General features: G+C 46.0%; 1 protein-coding gene across 12 annotated transcripts in view; it reads right to left on the bottom strand.

The window, feature by feature from the left end:
- The window catches only part of KALRN (kalirin RhoGEF kinase), a 360,200-nt gene that overhangs the window by 9,546 nt on the left and 329,124 nt on the right, over window positions 1–21,530 (bottom strand). For 7 of the 12 annotated variants that reach the window (XM_026853033.1, XM_026853034.1, XM_026853031.1 and 4 more), the window contains 8 exons: window positions 19,605–19,728; window positions 18,206–18,265; window positions 8,091–8,118; window positions 7,472–7,643; window positions 5,202–5,323; window positions 3,543–3,674; window positions 1,775–1,939; window positions 827–905 (listed from right to left, as the gene is read on the bottom strand). In XM_026853033.1, coding sequence (XP_026708834.1) covers window positions 827–905; window positions 1,775–1,939; window positions 3,543–3,674; window positions 5,202–5,323; window positions 7,472–7,643; window positions 8,091–8,118; window positions 18,206–18,265; window positions 19,605–19,728 — 882 coding nt within the window. Of the gene's footprint in view, window positions 1–826; window positions 906–1,774; window positions 1,940–3,542; window positions 3,675–5,201; window positions 5,324–7,471; window positions 7,644–8,090; window positions 8,119–18,205; window positions 18,266–18,813; window positions 19,446–19,604; window positions 19,729–20,770; window positions 20,804–21,530 lie in introns of those variants that run through there. The other 5 variants (XM_026853030.1, XR_003398843.1, XR_003398844.1 and 2 more) reach the window with 5 other exon arrangements.

Genomic DNA, 21,530 nt, shown 5'->3' with positions numbered 1-21,530 from the left:
TGTCTCACACAACTAAAAGAAAAGTCTTGTTAAATAATCACTAACCAATCATTTTGTCTTACTGTTTCAGACACACAGTAAGAAATTAAGAAAAAAGCTGGCAGGAAAGCATTTAGGAAACTCATACAGACTAGTGCCTAGTACCAATCCTGAAAGTTAAACTACTCAGTGAAACTGTGTGCTGTACTTGGCCTCTTATCAATACGTCACTCTTCTTTCTACAGAACCAGAGAGACTCCTGTCCTTTCAGCCCAGAACTAGCCGCCTCTGATCTCTGAGCTGAAGAACTGCATTAACCTGAATTGTTTGCATGCTCCTTATCTGTTGTCTGCGCAGGGCACCAAGGGCTGACAACGTATGCAACTCCTATTTAGGCTCCTGTTCAACTGACTGTCCCAATTAGCAAAGTGCTTTGGGATGTGATTTAAGTCAGTCACATGCCTAAGTACTTCGGCAAACTCAGTCTTTGAGGTTAAGCTTGTCCAGAACCAGCAAATTGTCATGACTTCAAAAGCTCACATCAAATCAGAGATGACAGAGGAGATACCAGCAAGAGCTACCAGTGGCTGTTAGAGATTTGGCTGCCTAATTGTTCAGAAGTTTGCCAAGCTGCAATCCTCAAATCATAACTGATCTTGAGAAACAAAATTTAGTGAGTATCTTAACCAGTCTGTATTTTAAACAGTATTTAATGTGCAGAGCTCTTCGAAAGGAGCAGCAGTTTTTAAGCAAACTACAAAAAAACAACCTAGACTCTCCTCCAAGGAAAAAGCTTCGAGCCATTGTTTCGGTGGTTTATCGCAGTGATAAGCAGGGTTAGTATTACCTCCCAATCTCATGCAGCTCTGCATAAGCGAGGTCAAAGTTTTCCTTCCATGAAATAGTGGCACCATCAGCAGCAGAGTCTTTGAGAGAACAAAGCACATTCAAGAAGGCATAAAGTTAAAGACAGTTTCCTGTGGACTATAAACGGCATATCATAAAATTATGTGAGACTATTACTTAAAACAGCAAACATTACCACTAGGAGTCCTGTTTCATACTGCTCAGGCACAGCTCCAATGGGCTGGACTACTAAAAGCCAGAGCTCCCCAGAGGAAGGTATGGATAAGGTGGATTCAAATCTGTCCTTGCAATTTTGGGTTGAAAAGGTCCATACAGCAGTCTAAGAGCATGTCTGTGTGTAACTGGGAGGTCGAGCTCTGATGTGTGAGCTCTCATTTCATCCAGCACAGGCTAGCCAAGCCAGTCACAGGCCTAGTTACACACTGGAGCTGCTAAAACATTGGGAAATGTGGGATCTGTTCCCGTGAGTGAGCTGTACCCCAAATTCCTGCAGCACCGTGCGCTGGGGGCTCGCCTCCATCAGAGCCTGCCTGTGCACACAGGCTGCATTGCTTGGGCAGGTACGTTTTACAAGCTGACTTGCAGGCCCCAGCTGGGCTGCCCAGCCCCTGTGCTGCCGGCAGTGCTGGAGAGGCAGGGGGGGCACCAACCAGGACACAGAGCCTGTTGCCCAGAGATAAGGATAATGGTCTTGGGAGAGAAAGCAGGAACCTGCTAGGAAGCTGCAACAGCTTCTGTGACAGAGGGAGGCTGTGAGCCCTGCTGGAGGAGCAGACATGAAAAGCCTTTCTATTGGCAAGAGCTGGCTCAGAGCATCTCCCAGGCTATTTATTGTATTCCTACCAGGTCCAGGATCAATGTTTTTATCAGGACCTGTCAAAGCACACCATACAGACTGCACAGGCCACTCCTCATCGTGCCCACTCACCATACTCTGGGAGCCTCACAAATTCAGATGGGTCGCTGGGCAAGCTGATCCCCCAGGGATTGCTGGCACTCACTCGAAACTGGTACTGGCAGCCTGGGGCCAGGTCCTCAATGACGAGGTATGTGTCCAGAGTTGAGGCTACCGACTGCTGCCAGACCTGTGAACCTGCATTTTACAGAGGGAGAGAAGGAGAGCTGAAGGAATCAGCCTCAATACATGAACTTAGAGCAGAGGCCTTCTCTGCCCAACTCATGCAGTACTCTGGGAGGTTAAAATCCTCAGCATTTTTAAAACACAAGTTACAGCAGACTGATGTATTTCTGTTAAACAAGAACCGGACCACAGGAAGCTATTTTGTGTTTCATCCACCTTCCAGTCTGGCTATACGAAGGAAGAAGGAAATGCCCCTCACTTGACTGATAGCGATGGAAAAAACACAGCCCAGGGACAAGCTGATCTCTCCAGCAGTCTGGCTGTGACTGTGTGCTATAAGCAACGTCTCAGGGCAGCATGATAAAACAGGAATGGAGGGCTGATTTGATGACAGCTCTGCTATGAGAGGAACAGTAGCAGAAATACTGCAAAAAAAATACAGACAAGGGAGTCCGAGATAAAGCTGACACAGGGAGTCAGCACAAGCCAAGTGCTTTTGCAGATGACTTCTTTTTCAGAAAATGTGGTGGCTACAGTGAAACCTAGAGCTGCAGGAGGAGAACCAGCCTTCTGCGGCTTAGTATGGGCTTTTGCTGATGAGCAGGATTGCAGCAAAGAAATGTGTGACTCTGTCATGTGTTTCTGCTCCTAACAGAAACAAACGCAAGCACTGCCTAACCTGTGGTATCCAAAGGAGCAATACTTTATTCATCTGCACAGGGTCACAGAACAGAAAAGGACCCCTGGGATACCGAGCTCTGTCACAGCCTATGATTTCTTTCAACAATATATAAAATTTTCTTATTTCAGTAAGTTCAGGGATTTTTACCTTTATATTATTTACCATGACCCATATATTTCGTGTGTGCTGTGGGCAAATTCTGATTGCCAGGTCTCAAAAGGTTAAGGTTGGTTTTACAGGTAAGAGTCAGTGATTCCTTTGGAGTGAGAGGAATACTGAAAACGGAAACCACGGCTGCTTTTTTGCTGTTTGTTTTGGTGACTGTTGTTAATAGAAGAGCTTTTATTCTTTCACAAAAATGCCAGTCACACTAATGGCACAGTGAGGGTCAAGGCAGAGTATTTGCTAAGAGACGGTATTAATGTGATGGAATGATTAACTCCGCACATACTTGAGGTAGGATTTTTTGAAGGATGATGGGGAAAAACCAGAGGACACATACCTAAGGTAAGGTTTACTGCCCAGGGCCCCTCACATCTTTGCAGGAAGAATGCAAAAAGGGGTGTGAATAATTTCAAATGCCCTTTTCAAGAGCACATGCCTGTGCATATTGGGAAAAGGGTGCATTTAATATCTATATAATTCTTCAGGCAAAAAGGATGGATGGATTTAAGAAAAGGCATTTCAGAGCTGAGCTTGAAAAGTATGCAGGGATCTGCAGCTCTATCCAGATCAAAAAAGTAATGGGGCTGTTTTGTTTTTGCATTCCTGTGAAACATCCACCAAAAAGGATGTATACCATGGTGGTAGAATGCAGATGATGAAGGGATGCCTTAGCGATGGATAGGGTTTAGTTTAGCATGTGTTGTGCCATAAAGGACACTTACTTTGTTCTCATTCTTCCAGACAGTGAGCACAGCATAAATCACTTACCTTCTTCTCTGTACTCCACGGTGTAGCCTGAAATGGTGCAATTGCCTGTACTGGATGGGGGTAGCCAGCGTAGGATCACAGAGGTGCAGCTTCTCTCTTGAGCAATGGGGCGGTTTGGGGCAGCTGGGACACCTTGGGAAGAGAAAACAAGCACCAGGTCCAGCATCACATCAACAAGTGCTACTGTTTTATGCTAAAGATCATGTGTACCAGGTACATCAGGTCACTACGGGGCAGCTGTGCCTTGCAGAGAGAGCACTCTGGTTTATGCTGGGTTATCAGCGCCACCAGAGGAAAGGCAACGGTCCCGTTCACCCACCACTGTGGGTTTGATACTTCCATACGAGCAGCTAGGAGAGAACCATGCCGCTTGCAATCGCCGCTGCCTCAGCATGGTTTCACAGTACTACAGCATATGGGGAATCTCTTCTCACTCACTGCTGGTGGTCAGCTACACTGTGACACCCCAGAGAGCTCCCTGTGAGACCAGCCAGCAGAATTGCCCCTTGGGGGGGATTTCTCAGATTCAAGTCTGAGCTCAGCTGCTGTAAAGGCAGAGCCTCTTTACCTGCCACCTGATGCTGCTAATTTTTGCTCCAGCTCAAGACCTGATGCATAGCCCATGGAACTGATGAAAGCAAATATTCCCATGGCCTTCACCAGGCAGTGAGTGAGGTTCTGAAGGTGGGGACACAGTTACTGCTGAAGTGTCCAAAAATGATGCAAGCAAGGCCTTCAGAGTGCTTCTGTATGTATGGCACTTGGTATGTGCGGCAGCAGACTGACAAATGACCAGTAACTCTCCTGTGATTTGCTCAGGGCTCCCTTCAGCACAGGAGTAGTTAGTGCAGCCACAAACCTGCTTGGATAAATTGTGGAAATTATATCTCTAGGGCAGTTTGTGAGACCAGACAAATCGACTTCTAAATGCTTGTGACACTCCTGCATCTGTAAGTCACCAGTTGGATATTCGTCTTTGCACCACCCCCTTCAGCACAGCAGGCACCCCTCATCCCTCATGCTAACAGATCCCTTCCCAGAGCTGGAGGTCATGAGCATCAACTCATCATTTCATATTCATTACAATCAGATGGGTCACTAATTACAGCGCTGAGAATTCAGGCTCGGAGACAAGTCTCTGAGCTAAATCCCTGCAGAACAGTTCACCCAGGCCAAATCTTACTCTCGCCTCCTTTGTCCCCCACAGAGAAGGGGAGGCTGAAAATCAGTGTCACTGGGTCTCCGGTGCCCTGCCCCAGGCAGGCTCTAAAGCAGAGCTCCCTGTGGGCAGTCAGGGCATCACCCCCCAGGGGGCTCGGCAGCCCGAGGGAGCTCAGCTTCCCCTGGCCGACCTTACCCAGCCCCTGGGAAGCAACGAAGTGAGCAGGACGCAGGAGCTGAACCGGTGCCAATGCATTTTCATTTCCCAGATGTGATGCTTATGATTAGATGACTTAATCGAGCGCAAAGAGTCTGCAATGCCTTCAGCCATCAGTGGGAGTCTTGGCTGAGGAATGGTTGTATGATTTTAACGTCTCAATTCACCTGGCACAGCTCCACGTCTGGCTGCCTTTGGACCAGCTATTCTTGTGTGTTCCCAGCCCCCTCCCAGGGACCCCATACAGGAGAAATCCTGGGTGTTAAGGGCAGATGTGCTACCTTGAACTTTGATGGTTGCAGAGGTTGATGCGGTTCCGTGTTCATTGGTTGCCACACAGGTGTAAATGCCGCTGTCCTGAGGCATCAGGTTACAGATCTTCAAGGTGAGATCCCCAGAGTCACTGTGGATGCAGGAAGCCCCCATTACAAAGTGCTGCTTCACTTGATAATGCTTTTTATACCAGTCCCTGTCCTGCCTCATTACAAACACACATGCACGCAAATCCTGTTAACTCGTTTGAAGGAACATCCCCCCCAGCAACCCGGTACCCAAATGCACCCTCTTCATATGTCAGGATTAGGCTGTTAACGAAAGCTCCAAGCAGAATGGTCCAGATTGCCTGCCAGGCAAATGTGCTTGTGTGCTATGGCCTTGGAGGAGACAGGGAAGGATCACTCAAGCAGCAAGCAGAGTCCAGGAGCTGAACATTTGCTGTGCCTGTCCAGAGCTGGATGCTTAGACTCCATATATTGGTAAAGATTTCCCCAGACACATCTTTCCTGTCTCAGGAGATGCTGAACTGCTATGCCTCTGCAGTTAACTCCAACACACACTGGACAAATTTGGCTTCCCACAGATGCATAAGGCAGTCACACAGTGCAGGATGCCTGACACTTCTGGGGAGATTCAGACATTGGAGTATGTGCCATTGATCTAATGTGGCTGCTAGGGCCCCGGTCGGAAGGCTGGACATCTCACAACAGCTAGGGATAGAGAATGTCAGCTCTGACATTGTGAAGAGACACTTTGGGCCAAGCTGAGAAAATAAACAGCTCTACCGAGTTGAGTGAATATATAGCAGGTCGGTACATAGACACTTCGGTTTGCCCGTTGCCATCTTCAATATGCAATTTAATGAAGTTGCCCTGAATTAAAGGATTTTGCTTGTGTAACAGCTTTAGCTGTACTGGATACAGTAAATTTCCTTGATGGCAAAAGTAGACTAGTTCTTGAATGTGTAATCTATTGGAAACTGCAGAAGGACATGGTTGCCGGTGTAACTGCCTGGGATGCTGCGGCTTTTGCTGGTCTGACTTTGCTGGTTTAAAACAGGACTGAAATATCCTCTCTCCCCCCCAGTCTGGACACTGATGCCAGGAAGATTTGTAAGAGAGCCACTGATCTCCTGGGCCTCTCCTTGGCAGGCAGTGTCTTTAACAAGAAACTATGAGTAACAAGAAAATGCAAGTGCTGATAGTGCATGGGGAGCCAATGCACAGGCAAAAAACTGTGATGGAAAACAGAAGCCTGTACAGAAATATCCCCCCATCCCAACCCCAGCCAGAGCCTGAAGATAAAGCACTGGCGATCTACTGAGTAATGGCTAAAAAGACAATTTTGGGTGCTCTGGGGCTGCTGCACAATGGTCTTTGAAGGAAGCTCTTGATCAGATGTAATTTTTCTTATTGAACATGTAAAATCCTTTCTCTCTTGATGTTCACTTTTCACTTTCAGTGACTTTGTACTCCCTGGATTCATCTCAGCCTGAGCCAGAAGTGCTGAAAAGTTCACATGAAAGATTGCCTCCCAGAGATTTCCACTGCAGTTTGGCCCAAATCGCTTATATAAGCTGCAGATGAGCATCCAGCAGCACGTTGTCACCTGACCTGAATTCAACTCCAGATCTTTTTTGGATCTCCCCAATGCTTGATGTAAAGTTGGTTTTCCTCCCCACTAGCCAGCCCTGGAACATTATGACAAGCATCCTTCTGTCCAAGCACAGCCAGATGTAGCCTTCCCAGAAGCACATGTAGGATCTTTTAGGAAGAGCAGAGGAAACACTCAGGAAAGCTGCAGGAGTTACCACCTCTGCCCATGAGATGAGAAAACGCCCAATGATATGGGTATTGCAAGCTGGTGAGGGCTTGCTCTGCTCGACTCCTGTTCCTACCAAGGGTTAACGTGGCATCAAACTCAAGCAGAGAAGTCCCAGCAACACAGAAGCAGTAGTAGACAAACTAATATGTTGGAAACATTCTGGCTTCTGGCTCGCAGCTGGCTGAGGAGGTCAGAAGGAGCAAGCTCACATCTGCCAGCAGCAAACACACTTTGTAGATATATCCTATGTCAGCTTGGGAAATGATAAAGCTACCCAAACCCCCAAATTTGACCCTTTGTAGTGGACATGTGGTGCAGCAATTTGCCGATACACTGTGTCAGACTGGATTAACTGCATTTCTAATGAGTCTTACAGCCTGGCTGGTGCCATATTTGAAGGCAACGCGACCATCATGACCAGCTGTGTTGGGATCCATAGGCGGGACCTTACCAGGATGACACCGTGTAAGTGGCCGTGCTGTTGTCATTATCAAGAATGTTTTGATCTGGTCCTTTCCAGGTTATAGTTGGTTTGGGCCGCCCGCAGACTTTGCACTGCAGCATCACTGTGTCACCAAGCAGGCAGGTGATGTCCACTAACGGCACAAGAAACTCTGGAGCCACTGTAAAAAAACATGGGGACACACACGTGACACTTAATCTACGGACGAGGATGTTCCCCATACAAACCTAGAGAAGACATTATAAGACCAACTACAGGATCTGGATCCCAAACAGCTGGGTTCTCAGAACTCCTCCTTCACCAAAAAAAACAGCTGTCGACAGCTCAGAGAAGGAGGTAGCAGGGACTGTCTGTCCCCCAGCTCTGTGCTCTGGCAGGAGGGTGAGACTTTGTGAAGGTAGAGTTAGGGGGTTCAGCCTCGCCTGTGGCCCCGGGCAGTCTGAGCTGAGCAGCCAGCAGGAAGACCACTTTTCCTGGGGAGCGAGCAGCAGGGGAGCTGCCTTTGCTGTGGACGTTGCCGGTGCAGAGCATGCTGTTGCACCGGAGTAAATCCCAGCTGCTGACTTGTCCCTCCGTGCCAGTCAGTGCACAGCTGTTCTTAACTCACCTTCTTGAATGAAATTGGGGTTGATTATCTGTAAAATACAAAGAAATAAATGCATTTATTTTTCTGAACAGTGACAAAGAGACGTCTGGTTTCACAAGGTACCATGATGAACTTGACCAGAGCCGCAGAAGCACTGACCAGTGGCTACAAGCAACCTCTCACAACCGGCTGACACAGCGAGCCCTAGCGACAACAGAACAAGCCCAGGCACAGCTGGGGAAGTAAATGAAACCTACAGCTTCTTGAACTCTGATACAGAATCACAGGTAACAGGCACTAAGGCTGAGGATGGTGGATGTGCTTTCTCTTTGCTTGGGTGATAATGCTGAAGCCATTAACTCTTCTTCCCGGAGGTGGTTTGTGCCCCCCTGTGCCCAGCTCCAGACCCACGTCACACAGCGTCTGCAGTCAACACACACCTGAGGCATCTCACCAGCACTCTGGCCACTGACCAGCTTTGGGGAGACGTCTTTTAACTTCTGCTTAGCTTCAGGAAAAAAAAGTAAAGCACTGACACAGAAATACTGCCTTCTTTTTGCCTGTTTGCATGTATCAGTCCTGCAACAATTCTTGGTCTATCACAATAAGTAAAATTTCACTCATTTCATTGGACTGCTGGGAACTTTCTAACTTGAAACTTGGTTTGAATAACTGAGAGTTATTTTATCTAACCAGTTAATTGATCAAGTTAGCAAAGACTTGAAAAGCTACTGTCTCTTCGTGGCCTATATATACCAATTACCTCATGTAACCCTGGAAGCAAAGTTGGGAAAAGCAAAGACAACACCATTAAGTTCTTACATGCAGAATCAACCCTAACTTCACAGTGGTGTACAAAAGTATAGAGGGTTTAGCCTCATTAAATGTTTTAATAATCTCATAAGGCGTTGTTATCCAAATTCAAACTAATAATTTGATATCAAGCACCATAAACACCAAGTGTGGTCTATGCTGTCTTAAGTATCTGTGTTACTATCTATTTCAGAACTATTTTGGAAGATGCCAATGAAGCAGCGACCTAATTCATAGCCTGCCAAAGCTGATGGGAGTTTTTGCAGAGGCTCAGAAATCAGGCCATGAAACAGAAGCAATAACCCTTCAAAATAATGTAGATACATCTTCAAGATTTATATTTATATTTTGGCTTTATAAATAGTTTTCCAAGGTGAATGGCTCAGGGTGCCATTCAAGGAGGCACTCAAGTCCATTTAGGTTCATTTTGGTTTCACAGCTCTTCTTCATAGCCCCAGGCAAACCTCTGGTACAGCACTGAGACCTCAGGGTCTGCTTTCCCCATCACCATCAGAAATGAACCAGGCATAACATGGATACACCACTCACAAAACATACCTTACATCAAATTTCCTCACTGTCTGAGACTGAGACTATCCTTTGTCCTACCAACAAGCAGAATCTGATCCTTCAGGACACATCTACAGAGAACACAATGTTGATGGTACCAGCTCAAACAACTTGTCAATTACATTCTGCGCTCCAGGAATGAGTAGGGGCTGCTGCCTGTGGGCAAAGCAGGTTTCAGTCCCTACCACATCACCAGTCAGTCCTAAAGGTCTGTACTTGCTGGGCAAAAGTGTGATGGTTTGGGCTCTCACATGCTCTCAAGAGTGCTGAGATTTCAAATGTTCCATTCCCAGCATCCTGGGAGGAGCCAACTTCTGCCTACATCCCAGGAGAGGACTCTTTGAGCACTGTAATTAGGTCTTCTTATTTTTTAAAGCCATGCTGGAGACACCTCTGTGGTGGGGAGGGTGAAGGAGAGCGTGCCACCCTGCAATGGGACAGCACGGCTGGGCTTGGCAGGCAGGAGCCTGAGCGGGTGAGGGAGCCAGCCAGGCTCTTTGGGTCCCACGTCAGGTCCTTCTCCTCCTGGCTGCACCTCCTGGCCCTGGTTTCACTGGGGAAGCACAAAGCCCCATCTGAGGGGCACAGCTGGGTACTGACACCAGGCCAGCCACCCTGGGAACCTCCAAGAGGGTGAGAGGCTCAGTGGCAGTAATTGCTGCTCCGTAGGGTCCAGAACCCACACACAGTCCCCTCAGTCCCACAGGCAGGAAGAAATTGGGGCACAAGAGAGCACTGGATTAAGAATATTTTCTCTCCAACCTGTGCATGTGGGAAAGAATATGGATCTTTGTGATTAAGTTGTATCACTCACACAACACAGCAAAGGAAGAAAACGCTGTTCTGTGGATAACCATTACTTGCCACTTTTCACGCGGTGAGACCATCCACTTATCAGCTGAGTAACCCCAGGCATCAGCTCATTTGCAAATACATCTTCATTTTTGTAGTTTTTGGCTTAACTGGAATATACATCTATCCTCCAAAGCTCTCCTCTTCCTTCCCTGCAGCATGCAATAAACTCCTTTACAATTCACTGATTTCCATCCTTGCAGGATTAGAGATCAGGAGAAAGAAACGCTCCTAAAGCTTTATATTAATCTTATAACTCCAAAGGATTCATCAGAAGATGCAGCTACAATGATGAATGTAATGGATATAGCAATAAATAAATAATGCTACATTTCTAATGACTTCCAAGGCACAGTCATTTATAATAATTGTCTTAGCAATGGTTTTTTCCCTTGCCTCACCACGGGAATATCAGAAAAAACATTACCGCAGCTAGATAATACTTGAAGAATTTATATGTTAAATTTACATTTCTTTTGCTAAACATCTGTTAATTTTGCTTCAACTGTTAATTAATAAAATGTTAACCTAACAACACCCCCACAGCCATGCTGCAGCTTTTGCATGCTGTAAGCTTAGACAAAAATAAAAGCCTGTTTGCCCAAGAATGTTTAAGTGCTATCAAAGTGATTTAATACATCACTAATTAGAGAATGGGATTTGGTCTACTTTGAAAGCGGGGGTCAAATGATGGGGTAGGAAGGGCAGAAACAGGAAAGCAAGGGTTCACAGCCAGATCTGTGACCAGAAGGCAACTCCACTGGCTCACATGTCCGCTCCCAGGCCCCAGGGGTTCCATGTCTCTCTCTGCAGGGCAGCCAGGTTTCCAGGCTATGGGCAGATGGTAGGACATGACAGACTCCACAGAGTCCTTCTAGATTAAGTGCAAGACCTTTGGAGATGATTTCTTCATTTGCCAATTAGGTTTTTAATCCCCATGGGTGGAGAGGAGGGCTCCAGAGTGTGGCCCTGCTGCCCTCGGAGGACGGGAACTCACATACCCGCTTGCCTGCAGAGACTCCTGCCGGTGCTGGGGGTGGCTTCCCTTATGGATGGACTTGCCAAGCACCTTCCAGAGCTTCTTGAAAATGATGGTGTGTGTAAAAAGCTGGAAAAGCTGTTAAAATCCATGCAGGTAATTCTTCCCAATTCTCCTCCTCTTTCTCAGGGCTTTTACACAGATATGAAAGCCAAGCCATGTTGCTCTGAAGGGCAGAAATCCCTGCCAGCGAGGGGCCCGGGGCACGCTGCTGGCGAGCCCAGTGAGGTGCCGTGCACTGAAATGGGGAATATGGGCAGGGGGGGTGCAGCTCCCCCACAGCCACCAAGGCTCAGGGGCCAGTACACTGCACCCACGGCACATGATGCTGACAGGGATGCTCTCCCAGGAAAAACGGTGGGCTCCAAATCCAAGGGACTCCTCCCTCAGAGAAAAGGAGGTTACAGACTGCCCCCTCCAACATGTCTTCCTCCTCTAAAAGCCCTTGCTCACCCTAGGGAGCTCCCGCACAAGGCGAAGGGCAGCGGGTGGTGTTTGCCGTGGTGATGCAGGAGTCCTGGATTCTGCGCCACACTCCCTCAGGGAATGCTCTGCACTGCTTTGAGATTACCAGGTGGAAAAAAACCCACTGCTGGTTATATGGCTTTTGTGGAGTTTTACTTTTCTTCTCTCTGAAAAGCAGCAAAAGGCTCAGCCCTGAAACCCCGGTTTAAACGAGGATCTCACAGCCCAGCCCTCAGCCAAACATTGCCAGCCATGAGCAGGGAAAGGCAGCCTGGGGTCTCATGCTGACAAGGGCTCCCTGAAGAAATCCCAGCAAACACCACTGCACCACTGTGGCTGCCCATCCGGCCTGCGAGTGAACAAAATCATGGGGATGGAACCGCCCAACACAAAAACTTCTCACACCACCTTCAGCATCAGCCCACAGCAGGCAAACACAAACCCTAAGGGATGAAACTCGGTTGCCAATGCAGTCCCTCCTCAGGTAACACAGCTGACTCTTTTTTCTAGGAACATAAATATAGTTGAAATGAGATAGATTTATTTTTTCTATTGGATGAAATACCTGTAGCCTGATCCAGGGTAGGTGAAAACTTGTAATGGTCCCTCTGCAGGCAGGAGCATTTCTGTTTCCCATACAACGATGGCTGAAAATGGAAACCCCACACAAAGTGACAAAGACAGACCAAACGGCCTCTGCTCAAGTGATGTGGGGTCTAAGATAAAGAAGTGGGAAGATGGGTCAGGGTTATTCAATAAAAAAGCCAGAAATAGACCTTGCTTCTCCCCCCTCCAGCCTGTGCTGTTTCTGGGCTCAAACCAAGAAAGGCACATGAGGTGCATACTTGAATGCCTTTGGGGACCTGCAGGGATCTAAGGGACTTAGATCTAAGTGACTTAAGTGTAACTTAGTGTAATGGTCGGGCTTTAGAAAAGCAGCATAGGTGCTGCATCCAGCAACTCAGTATTTCGCAGTACTGGGCCACTTTTTTTCCTGGTTTGTTAAGCTCATGTTATAAAGATAGAAAGGCATCTGCGGCAGTGATTCCACTGGCAAAGTGACTCTGACTGTCCTAATTCCTAGCAAGAGCTTATCTTTCATTTGTGCACACATGCTGTATCTGGTGGAGAGCAAGCAACCATTCTGCAGTGCCAGCGGCTGGTCCTGAAACGCCCTGCAAGCACAGCTCAGCTGCCTGTGAGGGTTTCTCACCCTGGCCAGGCTTTGCTTCTCCCAGACACACACAATGCACAGAAGGGCCCTGTGGATGCCCAGATTTTTCCAATGACACATTTAAGTCCTATTTTAAGGAACTGCACTGAAAACAGGAGTCAGAATACTTTTTCCCCCAATGCGTAAGGCTAGGCTGCAAACCAAGCCCTCTGTAATAAGATCCGTGCTTTATCTAAACAGTAGAGGGCATGTTTACTCTGAGACAAGCAGCTCAGCATTTTGTAAACACTTCATGGCACTTCTTGTTCACCGAGTTAAAATAAAATATTGACGCATTTGCACATGCTGGTAGCAGAGTCAGCAGCATGTTCCTTGCTTCATCACTCAAAAAAAAAAAAAAAGATTTTCAGAAAAAGATTAAATGGGTTACAGAGGAATTAAGCCAACTAATTCATAGGAAAAGATCTATCAATCCGTCTCTGACTTGGTCAACATTTACTTTAAGACTTTTGAGGAGACAGTCTCACAGTGTCACCAGCCTCCCCTCCCCCAAAAAAAGAAACAAATTAACGAGACAAATTTCTTGATAGAAGGAGCAAGTAAGGATCCTGCTACACATGGATAGATGCTGCCAAAGGGAAAATATAATTTAAAATGGGAGAATAATAACTGATGAAGTCCTCTTGCCCTCATCACGCTCCTGCTATGAGGCCCTAATGGCTGGTGTACTTCAACGGCTGTAGCTGCAGGATGTCTCTTGTATCCAGGCACTGTGTTGTAGCACTCTACCCCTTTCCTGCAGATGAAATAGGTCACTCCTTCCCTTTCCAAAATCTAAACCACCATGCCTGCGCTGCCACCTCAGGCTATGCCCCACCTGATGAGGCACCTTTCTGGTCAGTCTCAGCAATCCCTGGCCACTCAGGGCAGCAGAACAGCGGTGTCACCCATGGAGGCCACCCCAGGGGAACAGGGGAGGTTTTCAGGATTGTACTTGTTCATACTGTGATAACTTTCTTACCAGTATTGTACAAGATCTCACCAAGAGAGTATGTTAGATTCTGCTCTGGAGCTGGACAACTCAAGGCAGGGGGTGAAGGCATTTGCCTAAAGCACTTGGGAATTCTTGGCCTGAGCTGAGTGTTGACTTGGAGCCAATGCTGTATCCACCAAACCATTACTTACTCAACCACTTGGACTACGGGGGTGCTAACACAATATTCTTCCCTACAGGATGTTTCCTAGTGCTTATCTTAAGTGTCTCTGAGTAGTTCTTAACATGCTAAAATGTAATAACTGAAAAAAAGAGATTATGAAGCCCAGTTTACGTACCTTGGCAACAGCCCAGCTCACTAATCTAATGATGGCACTTCCACTGACTTGGGGTCATCTCTCCTTTGCACAGCTAAGAAACTGGAACAAACACTAGACAGTGACAGCCGTGTGTTGGTCAGGGTTGCTTGTAAGGCACTGCAGTTGGAGTCACGCTGTGCAAAAGACATCTGGAGCCATGTCAGATCCCTACATGTGAGGTCCACCCCAAAGCCTTTAAGAGCTGCTGCTAAATTTAGTGACATTTAGGTCAGTCAGGTCTTCTGACTGGTGTAAGGGCACTCACTTAGACAAGAGAGGTAGCCTGATGGGATCTGCACAGTTGACTTATGACCCCTTTAGCAATCTCAAAACCCCATGAGACGTTACGACACAGAATAGGACAATTAATTGCATCATTGTCCAGGACCTCAGACCTGGGTGTGGATGGTATTTACTGATTCACAAGGGCATACACCTTCTTCCCAGAATTGGAGTCGCCTGTCCCTGTGCAATTAGCTACAGACATGTGGAAAGGGAGTCTCCAATCTTTCTTAAATATAGGTTACTCCTATCCCTCCCATGGCTAGACGTGCTCCTTAAGTGCCTGCTCCTACACTCACGTGCCTAACAGGTGAGTTTGCACCTTCTGTTTTGTGAAACAACAGCAAAAATCAGAAAACTAGGGAGAAAAAACCCCAAATTTCATTTCCATCCTTAATGACTTTCATTACATATTAATAAAAAAAAAAGAAACATCCACCAAGAGATAATCTTTCTAATCAAAGTTATAATGAATTAAAAGTTCTCCAGGGCCAGCAAGTCCCTGTGTGGGCAAAACTACAGTAATGGCATTTTAGCTCTTTTACACAGTCCCCCAGAACTGCAGTTTCCTGTTCTCTATATATGTTCTCCACATTTCATTCTGTCTGTCTCCCCTTGAAACAAAGGCAAAGTGCTTCAGAAATCTGGAATCTACTGAACAGTTATGTTGTATTTTATGAATAGCAAGCAAAGGTAGATCTGAAAGACCACAGTAGCTGTGGGACTTCATGGGTACTACAACCAGCTTACTGACCTGTTGCACAGTGAGTAGGCTGGAGGTAAATTGCACTGACATTTCCAAGTAATTAATATGTCTGATTTGCATGTAGAGACTGCTCTCTGTTCCAGCACTGGGTGCACATTCTCATGCATGGTGGGAGGAAGAGGGACGTCAGGGATGACAGTCCTCTAAGAGAAGCCAGGTGACTTGCCCTGTTATTATCTGGCTGTAATAACAGGTACAGACGACTCTGCCTTAATGACACAGGGAGGGCCTCGTGCACCTGTGAGAGTTGGCCAGGACATAGCTCTCTCCTACCAGCACTCCCAGTGTCTATAAAATCCATCACGAGCTGAGCCAGGTGTGAGGAGAAGGTGATCTCCCTCCTTGGGCAGCCCCTCACGCTGTCTCCAGCTCCCCTGGGAGCTTGCCAGTGGCTCCACTGGGAGGTACCATGTGGAGCAGGGAAAGGAAAACCAGGCGAGATGCTGATCTTCACTGCATGCACAGGTTGAGGTGGAGGGGTGGAACAGCTGTTTAAGCACTGTTTAAGCCTAGGACACAAAGCGTAAAAGACTACTGAAGTCCTGAACCAGGCTCTGGTGGTGGAAGTATCTTTCCTTGCCTCTGTTTTAATGAGAAAAGACTTTAGCTCCCAAGGCCTTAATATAGTTCATTTCTCATAACATGTTTGAAAAGGAGCATCAAAACACTCAAAATAAGAGAAAGGAAGAACAACTGTGGCTTCCTGTAGTAAATACGCCAGACCTTTACAGACTAGACTTTCCCATGGCCTCTTCTACAGATTCAATAGGGTTTTATAGCCCTCCATTGTTCTGCTCCCTTGATGATTTTGTTTAGTTTATATTGGGTACCAGCAATCCCTCCCCACCAATATTTCTTAGCCAGACCAACAATCTGACCACACTCACTCCAGGTTGCAGGTGTACTAAAACCAGCACAAAGTGAGGGCCACGCTGCTCCTTGCAGAGCAGTGTAACCTTAGAAAGTCACCTCCACAATTGCACTCTTATTTATCTGCCATTTTAAACATTTTCTCAGCCCCAAGTCATAAGCAGACGAGCTTTCCAAGCCACAGGGAACATCATGGCTCCTGGGGACTGCAGTGCAGCACAGTCACAGTCACCTCCTGTAAGTGACCTGAGAGATGCAGGAGGGAGATTCTGAGAGAAATCAAGTCACATACTAGGCATGTAGTTACTCCTCTAATAGCAGATTCAATACCATAGCTAAGACTTCACATTGGTGTCTTTTGGTTTAAACAGAAAGGCTTTTATCTCTTGAACTTCAGAGAGGCAGGCAAGATCCATAGTATTATAAAAAACCCAAATCAAACAAAAAAGATCCATGTGGAGTATGATAGGAATAACTAGAAATGCCAACAGTGTAAGGACTCTCAGATACCTTCCACTGACAATTTTAAAACATAACCATTTTCCTGCTGTTGAGAAAAGTCAAAACACAGAAATCTTCTGCAAAAAGAATGGTGATTCTCACCCAGCTCTGTACAATACACCTGAATCTCAGCCATCTTTTACTCCTGAGGGCAATTTTCAGTGATCTAAAGCTTACATGGACTCACGTGCAACAACTGGACACTGCCCTGTAACAAATACATATACTTCTAGATGTTACCTGTGACTGGCAAAATGCTCTTTGAAAACACAAACCCACTCCTGAGAATAATGCAGCTTTAGTGATAAGGACCATCCAATCTCCAGGATGTCAGCTGGGTCAAAAGCTTTCCTTTAGTACACATCACCTTCTCAAAGACGGGCTCATTTGCACCAAAACAATTAAAATAAGAGAGACACTGCAGGTTAAAAGCTGAGGTGGTACATCTCAGTACACTTCTCCCCCCCATTTTATTTTTTTTCCCTCCAGGAGGAAGATCAGCTTTCTTTTGTGGGATATTTATAGTGCAGCCTGGCTAACAACTTCTGGAGATCTCCTAGAACAGAGCGCCCTGTCCTCCAATGGCCTACCCTGTCATCTCTACAAAATCACTTATGTCTCTCTGAACCTTGCCCTGGCCTGTTTCAGTAGGAGGCTCTTTCAGCCTTGGCACAATGTATACAAATGCTTGCTGTTGTCACTATACACAGAAAAAAATGGGTCCCGCAAGATGTTAATTGAGGAGAACCAGATATATGACTCTTTATGATTTTAAGCTCTCTCAACAAAGTGTGTCCTGGTCACTGCACTAGAACTAGTGGCTTCACACTGGAAAAAGAGTAGTGTAATGTATCATAATTTGCATCCCCCTATCTGCATCAGCCTTGTCTGTGATATGGGTACATTCACGTAGCCAGTTTTACCATTCTCCTTCAGCACCTTTACAGAAATGCAATTTCCCACTCTGCTAGGAGAAAAAAAAAGAAACTTTGTCTCATCTTCTAGATAATTTAAAGCACTCATTGTGGTGTACCAACATTTGCTCCAGTGATTTGTAACACAAGCCTGACTAGCAGGTCAGCACGTATTGCCAGGATAAGGGATGTTTTTAATATAGAAAGGTGCTACATTTATTGGCAGTTGACACGCATGCATTATTGTTTCACTGAATGAGGTGCCAGGGAAACAGCTACTGAGGGTGGCTATGTGAGCCTCCAGCTCAGCAGTATCTTGTTCCTCAACTTCCTCCAGTGCTCCCACCACAACAGCAGCCCAAATTCCAGTTCAACGCTTGGCAAAACCAGAATTGGTGCTTTGTGTGACTCACATTTAATTGGCACATGTGTCCATGAGCAATACAGACCCACCAGCTCCCCTTTCAGCAAAGGCATTTCAAAACAGGCACATGTTCTTGGAAACAAAAAAATAATCACAAGGATGATTGTCTCTACCTCCATGCTAGTATTGGGGTCAAGGTCATCACACTCTGATTCCTCTGAGCTGTTTGTCTCCTTGTTTGGCAGCGTGAAGAGGAAGAAAGAACAAGAGATTAGAAGAGAAATTGGTTAGACAGAGCAGAGCAGCACAGGAGTTGTGAGCAGCATGGAAATGGGTAACAGTACAGAAAGTGCTCTAAAAAAACTGAACAAAAACCAAACCAACAACAAAACAGGGGTAGCAAAGACATGCTTTTGCCAAAGAAGAGGCAGTGATTCTGCAAGTTGTTCAGGTAGTAAGAACAGCAAGGAAGCAACAGGAGGAAGAACTGTGGCCACCATGCTGGAGCAACAGCCTCCCCCGGGCCCAGTCCTTCCCCGGCTGACTGCAGGGCAGCTGTGCAGGGGGTGCGAGGGGTGCCTAGGTTGCAGTGGCAGGGTTCCTCCCTTTGCACATGCCATGGCTATTTCACTAGGTTTACAAGACGGAAAGCCTCTGCAAAGGAAAACACTTAATCATGGGCTCTCCTGGAGTGGGGTGGATCCAAAGGACATGCTCAAGTGCTTTCCTGAATCAAGGATGGGCTTTGGTCGTGTCAAAATCACAACGAGTGTTTGCTTGCCTCTGTTAGGAGGGAAAGCCCCAGATTAGTCCTGAGCAGGCCTCATGGTTGATTTATAGGGATGGGTCCTCTGAATTGGAGCACAGTAGTCAGGCACCCAGAGCAGTAGATGGAGCTTAACCCCACAGCTCTCAACCTTTTCCATACTGGGAGATCTCAGAGAAAGAGAGACAGACACAGACACAGACATACACACACACACACACACACACACGAGACCCTCTCCTGGCAAGACAGAGTCAGTATCTCTGCCTGGTCTGATAATATGGAAAGAAAAGGCCATTGAGACCATCTCCCCAGACCAAAAATTTGAAGCATCTCAAGGTTGAGAACCTCTTATCTTAAGATGTGGTCAAATATTGGCCTAAAGAAAACTCATCAACTTCAGTAAGGCCACTGGTTCACCCAGGGGCTTTCTCACCACTGCAGCGGCTCTGATGGAGCTGCAGATTGGGCTAGGTCAGAGGTCAGTAAATCACTAATGTCTCAATTTTAAGAACAGTTATTTAACCATACATATAGTTGTTTATTTAATGAAGATTACTTACTTCCATGTGGGATGCCAGGAAAAAGAAAATTAAAAACAAAGGCTGCATTTTATCTTGCATGCAAAAGTCCTGCTAAAATGTATACTACCAAAAAAAAAAAAAAAAAAAGATAGCTAAAGTGGAAAAAACAAAAAACAAACCCAAAATTACCGCCCCCTCCCTCTCTCAGGAGAGGATGCTCTAGGGGGTGAAAAGGATGGGAAGCAGGAGAGCAGCACACAGCTTTCAGATGGCCTTACTCACTTTAACAGAGACTTTGTTCCCCAGAATATCCTTGGATTTACGTGGCCCATTGGCTTCATTTTTGCCACTGCTCTCCTTTTCCGCCCGCTTTCTCATGCGCAGGGTATGCCATGAACATGACTTCCTGTTGTACCAAAAAATGCAGCAATCAAATGGCAAATCATAGCAGGAAGGAAGGATTTGGAAAGGGGAACCAGCATCCCCATTTGCGATTACTGCAATTCTCTAGAAGGTGAAAGCCACCAGCAATATGTCTATCTCAATCTGAGCAATGAGAGTTGAAGTTAAAAATTAAACCAAACAGATCTGCAAAGCAGATGTTGTGCCACACTTGCTGCTTAAATGCATGGAGCAGGAAAAAAATGTCCATGATGGAAGCAGGCGACTAGAACTTGGTCATCTGGTTTCAGGGACTTTGTCGCATTGCCACAAACAGAATTTTATCTTTGCTACAGTTAAAACATTAATTTGGTCCTCAGTCTTGTTGGTTAAAAGTAGTGAAACCAATGTAATACATGGGAATCGTCTTAATAGATTACTCAGTAGAGCAAATAAAAAAAAATTAAGAAATTCAAGGTGTTTCTCCCTACATGTTGCTCAGAACATGAGTAGCTCAATAAACAGGAGCTACATCATGGACTTTCCAAGAGATAAGTCATTTCCTAGAATGACAAGATCTGCTGTGCCTCTCAAGACCGAGAATTTCCCATTTGATTTTACCAATCCAGTTAGAGAGGACATCAGTTGGTCCACGGTTTTTGGCAAGCATCACAGCAGACACGATTTCCAGTACATTTTTCACCCCTCATTACTGCTCCTATGACCTTACTCTTGGAAAAAAAATAATAATAGACCATGTCACCCTTTGTAAGAGCAATGCTGTGTGGACAACAGAAATTGCATATCAAAGCAGACATAAAAAACTAAGAAAAAAACAAACCAGTTCTTAATATGGATTTATTTTGGTTTAAATAGTGGACAGGTGTGTGGGGGGTGGGATTTGGGTAGGGGTATGTTGTCCAAAGCAGAAAGCTCTCAAAACAGCAGTGTAATGAGCTGGGATCCAGGTTCAAAGCATCTGCCCACCTTTAAGTCATGCAAATTTGATTTGCATGTTTAAGCCCAATGTTTGGCACATGTCATGTCTACAGTACCTTGATACATTTTATAAAGCAAGTTGCATGTAATCCAACGATCACCTGTGATGCCAATAAAACGCAGTACGTTAGCAAGGTAGGACTCAAAGGGTGCCCCACACAGCTGACGCTCCCCCATGAACACTGCGTCTAATTCCTAAGTGGTTTTTGGCTATACTTTGGCTATACCTGATGGGAGCTGTACAATAGCTCAAAGTAAAAAAAAAAGTAAACTAATGGCCGCCCAGCAGCTGGCTGCCACTGAACACAAGACTGAATCGAAAAATTGACTGTTTTTGCAACCAGGATGAGTATCTCCACTGCGAAGAGCTGGCATGGGCAGTCATGTTTGAGCAAAGAAGCACCACAGCACCCTGCACGTCTCAGCCAGACAGCAAGTCCTATCTGATATTTGGCTGTTTCTGAAGGAGGTCCAAATTAGATGTGCAGAGTGGGGGAAGTTATCCAACACTTCAGGACTGTTACATTTTTCTTCAAGATATGGTAAGAGTCAAGGACATGGCTGATGGACTCCCTGACCTATCAGTGAATAATACATGACGCCAATTCTACTGAATTGACCACGTATTTTGTGTACAGTATTTGTCAACAGAAGAAACAGTTTTATTACTTATACTAATTAGTCAATGTGATCTGGCAGACTAGATAGGGCTGAACACAACACCAGTTCCAGGTCATTTTTTACCCATAAGACTTCTATTATTCAAGCCTCACTTTGGTTTCAGGGTTGTTTTAGCTGTTTGAGTACAAAAACATGATTTACAACCTT

This window comes from Athene cunicularia (assembly GCF_003259725.1).
Source record: "Athene cunicularia isolate RWA chromosome 7 unlocalized genomic scaffold, athCun1 chr7_part1, whole genome shotgun sequence".
NCBI lineage: Eukaryota > Metazoa > Chordata > Aves > Strigiformes > Strigidae > Athene > Athene cunicularia.
Note: the sequence above shows the minus strand (reverse complement) of the source record. Positions and strands in the feature narration are given on the sequence as shown.